Source organism: Syngnathus leptorhynchus, chromosome 5 (genome assembly GCF_054491065.1).
Source record: "Syngnathus leptorhynchus isolate UIUO chromosome 5, UIUO_Slep, whole genome shotgun sequence".
NCBI classification, from domain to species: Eukaryota; Metazoa; Chordata; class Actinopteri; order Syngnathiformes; family Syngnathidae; genus Syngnathus; species Syngnathus leptorhynchus.
Genome location: NC_141199.1, coordinates 16,161,887 through 16,174,071, shown reverse-complemented (window position 1 = coordinate 16,174,071; position 12,185 = coordinate 16,161,887). Strand labels below are relative to the sequence as shown.

Genomic DNA, 12,185 nt, shown 5'->3' with positions numbered 1-12,185 from the left:
TCGGATTTTTTACGTCACCATCTGATCCACGGACGTTCTCTTTCTTCACCTCTATGAAAGCTGGCGTTATTTCGGGGTCTCTACGCAAGGGAAGCTACGATAAACTGGACTACGCTCGCCTTGGCGTTGTTTTAGCGCGCGTCGCCAAAGTAGATCGGGTGTTTTCTTAGCACACGGATGGTTTGACCGTGCACTGTTTGAACAGCTGTAATGAGAAGAACTTGGGTAATGACTGGGCTGAGCACACGGCCAGATTGGCCTGGAATGGAGAAATGATTTAGAGGGGAACACGAGCGCAGTCAGTTAAAGTCCATTCACTGCCGCTTCAAGTGTGACGACCTGATTTTTTTCTGTCACATCATATTTTTCAAAAGAAAACCGGTAGGTATATAAAGTATATTGTCGATGTTGGGTGGTGGATACAACTCATCTCCAAGTTTGATCAATTTTATTTATTTATTTTTCCATTTTTTTTATGGTGTCTGAGACTGATATGCTTTGTTTTATTTTTTTTAAATATAGATTATTAGCTAATCTTATGTGTTTGATTGTCAAATATATCTAGTGAACTTTAAAAATACAAGAAAAAAAAATCAAAGTAATGACAATACCGCTGCTGATTTTTCTTTTCAATTGTGATTTTAAAAAGAATATTATAAAGTGTTAAAATAAGAGGTTAAATACAAATTATTGGGAATTCTCTCGTCAATTAAAATTATTTGAATTTTTTAATCATGTAGTTTGTAATATTTATAATATAACTACATGAAAACGATTTTAAAAAAAAATCATGTATTTATAAAAAGGCATGTTTTTAGAATAAAGATCATGTCAAAAACGCTGGACAGGAAGTTGAACACAAACCAAACAAAGAACACATAATCTCCCTGGCAGAGTTAACAAATGTCTATTTATCCACCCGTAAGGAAGGGGGTAAAAAAAAAACCTCAACTCTAATCCCACTTTACACGCCGCGACATAATGACTGGCTTGTACGTCCCCAATTTCACCCTTGATTTAAACACACAGCCATCGGCTGTGGAATTAGCCGTGTAGGTGGCAAAACGGCATGACGCCCGACTGCCCGGACGTTTTCTTTCAAACTATAATTACACCAGATGACTTTTTTTGTGGCTTTGCCAAAATGAATGCTTCCTTTCTTAGTGATAACTAGAAGGTTGCGAGGCTAGCATCAGTTTATAGTGGTGCCTTGACTTAAGAGTGGCCCAACAGAAATGTTTTGAGTTCCGAGCTGTCTTGGATTGTTTTGCTTTGAGTTGTGAGCCAAAACATTTAAATATTTAGCGAGCAACTGGAGAGAAATGTGTTGACATCGCTGATGCACTTTTATACGTTGACGGAACAAAAGGTCGAACACAAAAATACAAAATTCGTGCGTATATATTTTTTTTTAGGCTAATGCTAATGCCAATATTTTGAATTGAATTCCGTTAACCAATTAATTAAAAAATGCATAGGGAATAAAATAACTTAACGATCCCTCGATGCTTACAACAATAAAAATCAAAATATTAAGTACAGGCAGAACATCGGACAATACTTTATCCTTCATTATTACATATTGTATTTGTTCAACTTTACAACAGAGAGAAAAATTGGTAAAAAAATTATTTGGTTTTTTTTTGGGGGGTGGAGTGTCTTTGGCTTCTGTTTTAATGCATTAGTCTGTAAAACAAAACAAAAAAGAATTGCTACCAACCAATAAAAACCCAAAACAAAGTATCTCCTTAGGCTGCCACCACAGCGTCGCATGCGCCCACAAAACGAGCTCGTGCGCACCACGCCGGCCGGCTATGACAACACACCCAAGTAGACCGCACCATGCGTGTAGCAGCTAGCTAGCATTTACACCAGGGTGGCTCACAATATTTTTACTCAGAAAGTAATTAGCACACTGTTCATCAAATTGTATTTATTCCCACATGGTCAACCGCACGTAAAGTGTTTGCAGAGTCAAAACAAAACGCTAAACGCTTCCAGATATTTTCGGGGGTTCCTTTCGAAAAAGAAAAAAAAATGAGTGCAAATTACAGCAGGCTGACATCAAGACCTAAAGGTGTGTACATAGTTGAGCTATAAATAGCGTGTACAGTTGTTTTGGGGACTGTGGCTGGGTGTGCCCATTTGGCTAACACGATTAAACAAAATCGAATTTAAAATGAAAGTTGATTGAATTACTCAAATCTTTTTGTCAAGAGTTTTTGCATGAAATTAATCATCCGGATGTGAAATCATTACCAAACGGTCCACCTGATCCAGGTGTTCCTAATGTTGTGACCTGGCCAGCATGTACACCCTTCCTTCCTTCCTTCCGTGTGAAAAGGGCAATACACATCAAAGTTTTTTTTGTTTTTGTTTTTTGGGGTGTCAAACTGTGTGTGATATGGTGAAGTGTGAAGAGGCCTGGCCAGTCATGTGGAACGTGTGACATTGGAGCAGCGTTGCCGCTACACTTCCACTTGCAGCCATGGGTCAGCGGAAGGTGAGTGTGCAAAGCCAGGTGGTCCCGAACAGGTAACCTAAACCGTCAAAACCTTGCGCCTGCAGCTGTGTACCCTCAGGAACATGAGCTCGTTTGATGTACACTGTGAACTTCATCGTGCGGGCCATTAGCGTTGGGATAGTCAATGATCACCGATGTAGTATTCCCAAAATGTGCAACTCGTGCAAAATCCACTCAATAAACCGGTTCAATTCATTTCATGGTCAAAAACCATAACCTGTCACTTGTTGCTAGGCAGAATTTATGGGGCACAAAAAGGGATGTCACTAGCAAATATTTTTAGAATCAGATATTCTATTGATTAATTGATGATCAAAATAATTGTCGATTAATTTGATCATCTCGATTAATTTTGACAGATCTAAGCACAATGAACTACATAATAATAATTTGTAATTTTTAATTTTTTTGCTCAGTTTAATACATCTGCTGAGGCAGTATCTCATTTGCCTCAAATGCAAAAAAAAAAAAAAAAGAACGACTGGCTGAGTTTCAAGTTTTAGACTTTTTTATTTTTAGCAAAGAGTACCAAGAGTGTGGCGACGGGTGGGTCGGGTGGCTCGGTAGTCACCGTGCGTAATAACGGCTTGTCATTTTTCATCAACATTCCCCAACATGCACGAGGCAGAGCCCACCGCACCCGAATGCATCACTCGGTGTTCGCAGGAGATGATGACAGTCAAAATGCACGAGCCCAGGACTCTGCGGGAGAGAGCGGCGGACCCTCATGTGGGAGCCCACCCTCGAAAGCTCCGCTACCCCCTTCTTCGGGGCCCACTTAAATGAGATCTAATCAAAGGCAGCTTGGCATTGTGGGCGGAAAGTAGCCACAAAGTTCGTCTTCAAATGACTTGAGGTTGCTTGCGAGGGGGGACGTCGGCCGCCCACCCTTGTCGTGTTCACCAGGGGCCAGAACCGGGAGGTCCCCGCGGAACTCGGGACAGGGGCCACACACACCAATCGATAATTTCCAACCTAGCAACTGACCCCGGTGTTTTGGTAACCGAGCGTTTATATACGTGTTTGAATCTGGCTGGCTTTTTTGGGTTGGTTTGATACGGTCAAATGTATTTTGGAAACAATTTTTGAAAACGCTAACGCTTCGCGTGCGTATGAATGAGTCAGCTGATCGGACATCTTAGATCAAGTGTGATCACCAGCAGACCGTTTTCATTTGTCAGCCGGGTGGAAAATCTTAAACGGCAACGATGACAACCCGAGATACAGCTGACGAGGACATTAAAAAAAAAAAAAAAAAAAAAAAAAAAACAGGTCTTCTTAATGTGGGAGCCAGATGGGCAAAAGTGGTTTGAGTTGACATGATGAAGAAAAAAAAAACCTCATAATCAGACCTTTCTTGATATGGAGAATCAATCAGGGTCCGAATCATCAAGATGATTTTCATGTTTTTTTTTTTTTTTCCAGTGTGTGCAAAAAAGCAACAGGTAAAATCTGCCCTGAATCATTGCCAGCAGTTCAGATGCCCGCAAAGAAACAAACATGTTGTGAACGGTCTCACTTCCTGACAGCATGGCCCTTTTCTCACCTTATAAAACTTGTTTATCTCATATTCACACACACACACAGTAATCATGATTTTTTATGGAAAGAATCTCGACCCTTTTGATCCCCTTTTCCGCGCAACGAGTGTCACGCCGAGGGCAAAGTGTCAGACGTTACACTAAATCACTGCCAACAATTTACAGATCAGGGAAATGGGGGGGGGTCGAGTGAATCGGCGGCAAAAAACGAAGAGAAAAAGGAGGTGGTCCGGCAATGCGTCACTGATCCCGGAGCGCTTTCATCTCCCTCCGATAAGTGCCATACCTAATCAGGTTAAAGCAGCGCATGCCGTGGAAAAGGGGAGAGGAAATTCCGGCCAAAACGGTAACGTATCTGTTCCGCTCTCATGCGTCGCATTCCACCGGCTAATTAGGAGTAAATATCTGACCCCGGAGAGAGAAAATGTCCACATTAGTCCAAAGTGAGGCAGTCGGTGTGGTCCATCTGTGCTCCCCCCCCTCCCTCCCCCCTTCCTCACGCTAATTTGGCGCACAGATGACAAAAAAACACTGGCCCGGTTCTCATTGGGCTCCGCCATTAGGCCTCATCATGGCTGACGGGCTGTTCTCATGCCGGATTATCCGCCGACGACGACGAAGACCGGCGGGTCACGGCACCGCTTTCACCCGCGTCGGGGGGCAATTTTGACCCGCCATCAGTGATACGATGGAGGGCGTTTAGCTGTTCCTGTTCTTTTGCCTTCTAGTTCCAGGGAGATATTTTTTTTCACCACATACCAGTTATTGATTTCTTTATCAATTTATTTGTCTTACATTTAACTCCTGGATTTGAAAAGGCATCAGTGCTTAGAAGTTGGCCAGTAATTTTCCGTAGTGGCGCACCTACGGAAAATTACCGCACCTTCCTGGCTTTACCAGAGAGTAACAAAATGTCGCCAAAGGTTAAAAGTCAAGGGTCGAACAGTAAAGAGCGGAACATTTTACAGTGTGACAGGACAAGACTTGTTTTTTTTTTGTTTTTTTTTAAGAGTGTTCAAGCATCTGCTTCTTGAAAGCCACACATCGGCCGTTGGCCATTCAGACATTCACGCTTGACTTTTACTCAGCCTCCAGCTTCACTTGACGTTTACGCTCCCTCACTTCATTGTTCTGCCGATATTTACGCTCCGTGACTTGTCTCTTTGAGCGCCTGGCGCTTTTAATTTTATTGCCGATTTTTTTTTTTTATCTCGCAGGTTTTCCGAGAAGATGTAAAACCTTTGTTATTAGGGCCACAGCAGGGCTCGGGTTGAATCACGAGGAGCTGCTGTCGGAGTTCATCAAATGGTTAGTTCGCCCACTTTAGATCTCAGTGGTTCAATTTGAATGATGCTAACAGAGTTGCTGTCCACAAAAATAAAAATACCCCTGACCCCTGGTGCTGATGGAGGAGGTCGCTATTAAATTACAGTGTTTTGGTATTCACTGACTAAACTATGCACGCGCAGGGAGGTCGGAAAACGTGAAAGGGAAGGTGGTCTTCCCGTTTTTTGGAATTTTGTCAGCCAACGCAAACAAAATCAGTCACGCGCTGCCGCGCTCGAACCTTAATGATAATCAATATCCATATTCTCATGAATATTCCCATGTACAGTCTGGAATAATTCCGCTGGTGGTGCCTTATGAAAGCTCCAACTTTACACATCTGTGCACCTTCTGTGTTTTTTTTGTGTTTTTTTTATGTGTGTGTGTGGATGCACATGACACACACACACACACACACACACGCAAAGGTTCCTCCACACAGGTGGACCCCCGACGTTGCAAATAATGTGTCGGACACGCTTCCTGTACGTGATGCTCGACAAGGACGCGGATAACACGATAATATCATATAATGTGTGTTTCGGTAAATGGCCAAATTTTGCGGGCAGCTGCATCGCCGACCACACACACATTTGACATCTCTCTATCATTTACACATTCGACTCTTGAAAGGAGTCCAGATATAATCAAAAGCGAAAAAGAAGAAATAAAATCTCGACCTTTGCTTCACCTTCAAGCCCCGCCCCCCCTCCCCTCTTTCAACCACACATGAGAAGCGCCACATCAATCGTGTGTATGTGTGCAGTGTCCATTTGGACTTACCAAATAAGGTCCCTTGGCCTCGTAAAGCGACAAACACTCACAGGACGACGCTTCGGGTCGAGAGCTCCCTGAAATGGAAAGATTAAAGCATTTGAGGACGCTGGACGCTCTTGTCTCGCTTTTATGACGGGATCTTCACAACTGTACGTTTAGAGAATTAAAGAAAGTAGCCAACGGGTCAGCCGGCTAACAAGCATTGACGTGAATACATAAATACAGTAAATATAATAAAATCAATATTTGGTGGCATCTCCTTTATCCGATTTCAACTCCAAGTCAAAATCAAGTGACGACTGGAAAATACCAAAGTATGCGATGAATGTAAAACTGTGTCGATGTTCAGCAGGGTAGTTGGGGAAGGGGTCAGAGGTGGCCTGGTGGGGTTCTGGTGCCAGTGGGCCCTTTAGCATTGTTCGGGGTTGACGGAACCCCGAGGGGGCTGAAAGTATTGATGCTGAAGGTATTGCCTTCACATTTAGTAGGGGGGGATAGAAAATGTGTGTGTGTGTGCCAGGACCCCACAAGGGGGCGGGTGAGGAAAAGTCATTAGAGATGATATAAGGCCAAAAGGCAGGAAATTGATTAAAGGGAACAAGTGACCAGGAAGTATGTCAAGGCTCTTTGTTTCGACTTCAATTAAAGTGAAACGTCTCAGTGGTATCGCTGCATGTGTGTATGTGTGTGTTGAAAACCGGTTGGCGGTGCGGCTGATGGGTGAACCAGAACTTCTCTCCACAGATGCGACGGGCAGGAAAGGCCACTCCGCAAATGCTCCCGGCGCAATTCAGACGCCTTTTGTGCGTCAGAAGAGGAGAAACGCAACCCGCTGTTTAGCGTTCCTCCTCCTCCTGCTCGGAAACAATCGGGGAGGGTCTCGCCCGGAGCCGGGTCAACAGAATGGGCTGTGAATCCTGCGCCTCTGAATCCGCCGGGTGGGTGGTCCGGCTCGCTCACACACATAGAAACTCTCTCCTCCTCCTCCTCCTCATCTCTCCACAATTAGCTCATCCATTGGGCTCCAGCTCAGCCTGCGAGCTGCTGGTGCCTGAGGCTGGCCATAGTCGAGGAGCGGACCCCCACCGTCCGTGTGCCCACTTTGGTGACACGAGCAAACCAAATTTGGAAACTTGCCATCAGATTTCATATTTTATAAATATATCTATAGAATCACATCACAACTAAAAATAAATAAATAAATGATAAAAAAAGTTTAAGTATTAAAAAAAGACATGGTAAATGGTTGTCAAATAAAAAAAAAATCAAGTACGAAATTCTTGGTTTTGAATAGAATCATAATCAAATTTTGAGAATAAAAGACAAGCACACTTTTTTTTTTTTTCTTACTTAGCCCCTCTGGGTCAAACTTCACTGGCTTCTCCTAACCCTAAGCTACAGCGACACCTAGCGAGTGGAAAACAGCACTAACAAAAAAAGTCCAGTATTAAAAAAAAAAAGACATTGAGAAAAAGTTCTGAAAAGCTCAAATGATATCTAATAAATATAATTGAATCTTTTTATGTAATCAACTGAAAATGACGCAACATGTATCCTGTATTTACGATTTAATGCTGTCGCTGCAAGTGCCACTGAAAAAACAAAGGCGTCATTAGAAAGTGAGGAAATAAAAGTCAAGTCGCGTAATAGCTGATGGTTTCCTGTGGCTTGCAGCATTTTCATGCAAGACGGGCTGCACCCTGCGTGCGGTCTGCGGCCTTCATTCTCTTTTTCACTTTGGCTTCTCCACATTTGCAGCTCGAGGCGCAACTATATACTTGACCAGATATATTTATTTATTCTTTATTCTTGTCTTGGCATCACCCGCGCCATGTTAGCCTTTGCGCCGTCCTTGGTTACGCTGGGTAAGTGTATCTTACTTTCCTACTGGAGTTAACAATATGGCTAATGATGTAAATATTATTTTGTTCTTTTTATCTGGAGTGTGTTTTTTCATATGTTCTATATATATATTTCTAAAAAAAAATAAACATTCTAAGACTGTTAAGAGAACACAAATTCATATTAAATATTGATGAGTAATGTTCATAGTCTGTATCTGATTAATGTGTGATGTGTGTTTATAACAAATGAAAAAAAAAAAATACATTTATGGGTATTTTTCAAAATGTGCTTAATTTATAATGGGCCAGGTAGGTATGCATTTTTTATTTAAGATATGCCTTATTTGAATGAAAAAAATATTGCAAGATTTCCAATTATTCCATTTATCTTTTAGTGTATTTCAAAATGACTATTTTTTTCCCGCAGGCTTTGCTTTGGCCTCGCTCGCGGCATCGCAAACGCCTCCCGGCTCGACGAGAGAATCGAAACCGTTTAATTTCACCACGGCTGGCACAATGTCAGAAAACGGTCTCAGCTCCGAAACTACGGAAAACAGCAACAAGACCATCATGAGTAGCACCATGAGCTACATGAACGCCACGCTTCGGACAGATCTCAGAGGTTTGCAAAATATCCAGAAAAAAAAATGCTGACTTTATTTTTGCAAGATTATTTAAGCACTTGTATGTTGAGACGGCTAATGGAACCTTGTTAACCCAGGTAACGAAAGTGAAGGCACATCCTACGAGACCACGCCTCCACCCATATCCACTCCTAAAATCTACACCACCAAAATGACGGAAAGGCAGAATGACAAAAGTAAAAAAATTTCCTCAAACATGAGCCAAGGACCAAACTCCGAAATTTGTTATTATAAATTTTACGACAGACGTAAAATATTAAAAATTAACTGGGAAAAATAATTATTTTCAGCCACGTTATTTTTTTTTTCCCCCCCAAACAGGTACCACCACAGCAAAGCCTTATGCTGGAAAAGGCTACGACACCGCTGGTGAGTGGACTCGAGTTTTTCTCCAGCGGATGTTTAAGTGAAATATGTCAATTATAAGCATTGTCATAAATATCTATCTATCTTTGTCCCTCCAAGGCATCGTCATCCTCATCTTGATCATCGCGGTCGCTATCGGATTTGGGATCGCTTGCTTCATCTCGAAGAGGCGAGCGAGGGTTAGTTATCTGAAGATATCCTAATTAAGATGAATTTTCTTTTTCGTTTTTTGTTGTTGTTGTTGAAAACAAGGAATAACGTCAACCTTTTCTTTCAGCACTACGCTGTGGATTTCTCCTCAAGAGTAGACGAAGCCAGCGTTCCTCTGAGCCCCGTGGAACCCATGTTGTTTAACGACGGTGCGCCACACAATGGTGGGTCGGCGCTATCTTGCCTTCTGTTGCTTTTCAAATGAGTCCTCGAGCTTATCGGCCGCACGAAAACATTTGCATGAAAACATTTTCATCTCTTTTTTTTTTTTTTTATGTACCACAAAACCTGGCATTTGACCCGAGGGGTGTGTAGACTTTTCCTATTCACCGCAAATGTACTTTCCAGGCTTGCAGACATTTGAAAGGTCAAAAGAAGAAAAAGAAGAAGCAACAACAAATGTGGAGGAAGACGAGGCAAAAGGTGAGCGAGTGACTTTTGTGATGAATTAACTTCCTCTGTCTTAAGATTAAAAAGGGAAGTGAGGTTACGCTACAACAGTTTAGTCCACCTTCTTACAAAAGCACAGAATTTAACTTAAGTCTTACAACTTAATTTCAAGAAGAAAAAAAAAAAAAAATTTGGGGGGCACGGAATATTTGGAGTTAATTTTCACAATCCCCCACTTTGTTCTCGTTTATTTTAGCTGAGGCCATTCTATGCAGTAATCCCGTTGACCACATGAGGGAGCCTTTTGACAAAAGTGGCAACTGCTGCTTACTCTTCACTCTCGAAGTGACCACAATTTAGGGAAAGGTTTTATCTTTATATGCTGTTGCACATTATATTAGATTTCCAAAGACATTTTAGACATTTTATATAACGAGCAGACTCTCATTCTTAGATGAGATCTTTCCTCCTTTGTTCTTTTCAAGACTGAGTTAACACTCAAACCGGGGTCATGTTTGCGCTTGCCACACGGCCTGAAGGCAACATTTTGTCTCCACGGACAATGTTGATGACCACTTAAGAATGAGAAAAACAGTTCTTCTCACGAGAAACAAGTCATTCAAGCATGAATGGGATCAAGTGGACCAAAGAAATTTGGAATAAGGACGCAATTTGTGTTTATTGTCCCCCCGTAGCTGAAGCCGAGTCGGCATCTCTACCTGAAGACGACTCGCGGGACAAAGATGGCAAAGATGCCGAGCCGGTGAAACCCAACGAACCAGACCAACAAATGTCCGACGGGACCGCGGAGGAGATTCCAAAGAATGAAAACAACAGCAACAATTCTGGCGCGACGCAGAGGAAAGGTCGATCATCTGACTGAAATGCAGCCGTCGAATTATCCGTTCGTTCGTTCGCTAGCCAATTGAACGGTTGCTAGGAAAAAGTACAGGCACCCTGATTGTTCCGCTGATTAACCTCGCATTTGTTTGTCACGAAAGCAGATTTCAAATCGTCCACCAATTTTTGGGAGATTTCCCTCAACAGCCCAGTGTGAGGTTGAACTCGCGTGCTCACTGATCTTCCGCTAAACACGGTAAGTCACACAACGTCATGGTTTGTAGACAACGAACAGCTGCTCCCTCATTCCCGACCATCTTTCCCAGCCGTGCTGCGTAATTATCGAGCCTCGTCTGCCTATCCCGCACTTACGTTACAATTTTATACGCGACAATAACATTTGTTTGCCGTAAAGTGAGCAGTAGGATCCTTGACCTGTCTGCGACCCCAACAGACGCGACCTAAGTAAACCTCTTATATACACTTCAGAGATTTTTTTGTCTGTGGAAGTCTAGCAATAGTTTTCCTTCGACTCAGACAAGCTGTCAGACATGAAAGCCCTGCGGTGCTGATGGGAAAATAACACACTACGCTTCCCCTAATTGTGCCACCGTAATTTATGACTTGTCAGCGAACAAGCTTTACTCAACAATTGCTTAAATCCCCCATTGAAAAATGATCAAAAATGTGGGACAATTCATTCATTTAATCAACTGAAATATTTAGCGCAATTGAATGGCTTTGAGTGACAAATTATTATGCGAGACAATTTATTTATTTGAACATTGGGGTAAATGCCTAACCAACAGTGTTCCAATTTGCAAGCTATTCTTGCTAAATCACATCAAGATTATGTCAACTAGCTTCTTGCTCAAACCGCTGTTTCGGCGTAGAGTTCAAAGTTCACGCTAGAGGCCACGTAAACTTGGCCACAGTGGAAGGTCAGAATGGGGAAAAAAGCAGGTGATGGCTGTGGGACAGGACCCTTTCACATTGCTATCATTCTTTCTTTCTTTTCCCAGGTTGAGAGACTAGCGACTGGAGAAACAAAGAATTTTGGTTGTGGTAATAATTTTGGATTTTTTTTTTTTTTCAAAATGACTCTTCACATGAATGTTGCGCTTTATGTTGTTCCATTAATGGAAGTGAAACAGTGTAGTAATACTTTAACATTCTAACATGTAAAAAAAGATTGAAAATCAAATTTCTATTGTTTTTTTTTTTAAATTTCATTATTTTAGAGATACTTTTTGTGAGATACTGCCATGAGAAGGAATCTGTATATACTTGAGTATTCCTATAATGTTGTAGTAGCAAGCATGTTGTTTTTTTTGTTGCTAGTAAAAAGGACATTTCAATTTGCATGTGTTGTTGTGTCATTAATTTAATCTGATGGCGAAACATCCATCCGGGGGTGCTCAGCGCACCATCCTGCGGGATTATCTTTCCCGCTAGCGCTATTACATTTCTTCGCGTTTGATTGCGATCCAAAGGTTAAAAGCAGCTTGTTTCCATGCGGCAGGATCTCAGTCAATCCGACCGCAGGATGCTTGAATCGGTCGTGGGGCGGGTGAAAATTCGGAGGTGCGCTCGTGACGGATGTAGCCGACCGCAGTCACGACTGGCCCGCATCGAAGCGGAATCCAAATCTCTTCTTCCTGCCCATCCAAACATCTCCGGTCTCAGTGGCCGTCGCTATTTATACGCCATGTGCTGTGATTTA

General features: G+C 42.3%; 2 protein-coding genes across 2 annotated transcripts in view; one reads left to right on the top strand and one right to left on the bottom strand.

Annotated features, from left to right (window-relative positions):
* hhip (hedgehog interacting protein) overlaps nt 1–12,185 on the bottom strand; it is a 66,596-nt gene that overhangs the window by 36,549 nt on the left and 17,862 nt on the right. Inside the window, exon 3 of the mRNA XM_085912979.1 lies at nt 6,175–6,242. The gene's annotated coding sequence lies outside the window, so the exon portion shown is untranslated. The remainder of the gene's footprint in view (nt 1–6,174; nt 6,243–12,185) is intronic.
* LOC147057289 (uncharacterized) lies at nt 7,893–11,824 on the top strand. Its single transcript, XM_085912982.1, has 10 exons — nt 7,893–8,033; nt 8,440–8,634; nt 8,734–8,832; nt 8,978–9,025; nt 9,122–9,201; nt 9,300–9,396; nt 9,581–9,655; nt 10,318–10,488; nt 10,627–10,718; nt 11,485–11,824. Exons 1-9 carry the CDS (start codon nt 8,000–8,002, stop codon nt 10,677–10,679), a joined length of 852 nt encoding a protein of 283 aa, XP_085769108.1. The 5' UTR covers nt 7,893–7,999; the 3' UTR covers nt 10,680–10,718; nt 11,485–11,824.

What these genes read in the sequence shown, in the direction of transcription:
- LOC147057289 (XM_085912982.1), top strand. Translation starts at nt 8,000, where the DNA reads ATGTTAGCCTTTGCGCCGTCCTTGGTTACGCTGG. An exon ending in GGAGGAAGACGAGGCAAAAG is followed by an intron (nt 9,656 to 10,317) that starts GTGAGCGAGTGA and finishes GTCCCCCCGTAG; the next exon opens with CTGAAGCCGAGTCGGCATCT. An exon ending in TGGCGCGACGCAGAGGAAAG is followed by an intron (nt 10,489 to 10,626) that starts GTCGATCATCTG and finishes TCACGAAAGCAG; the next exon opens with ATTTCAAATCGTCCACCAAT.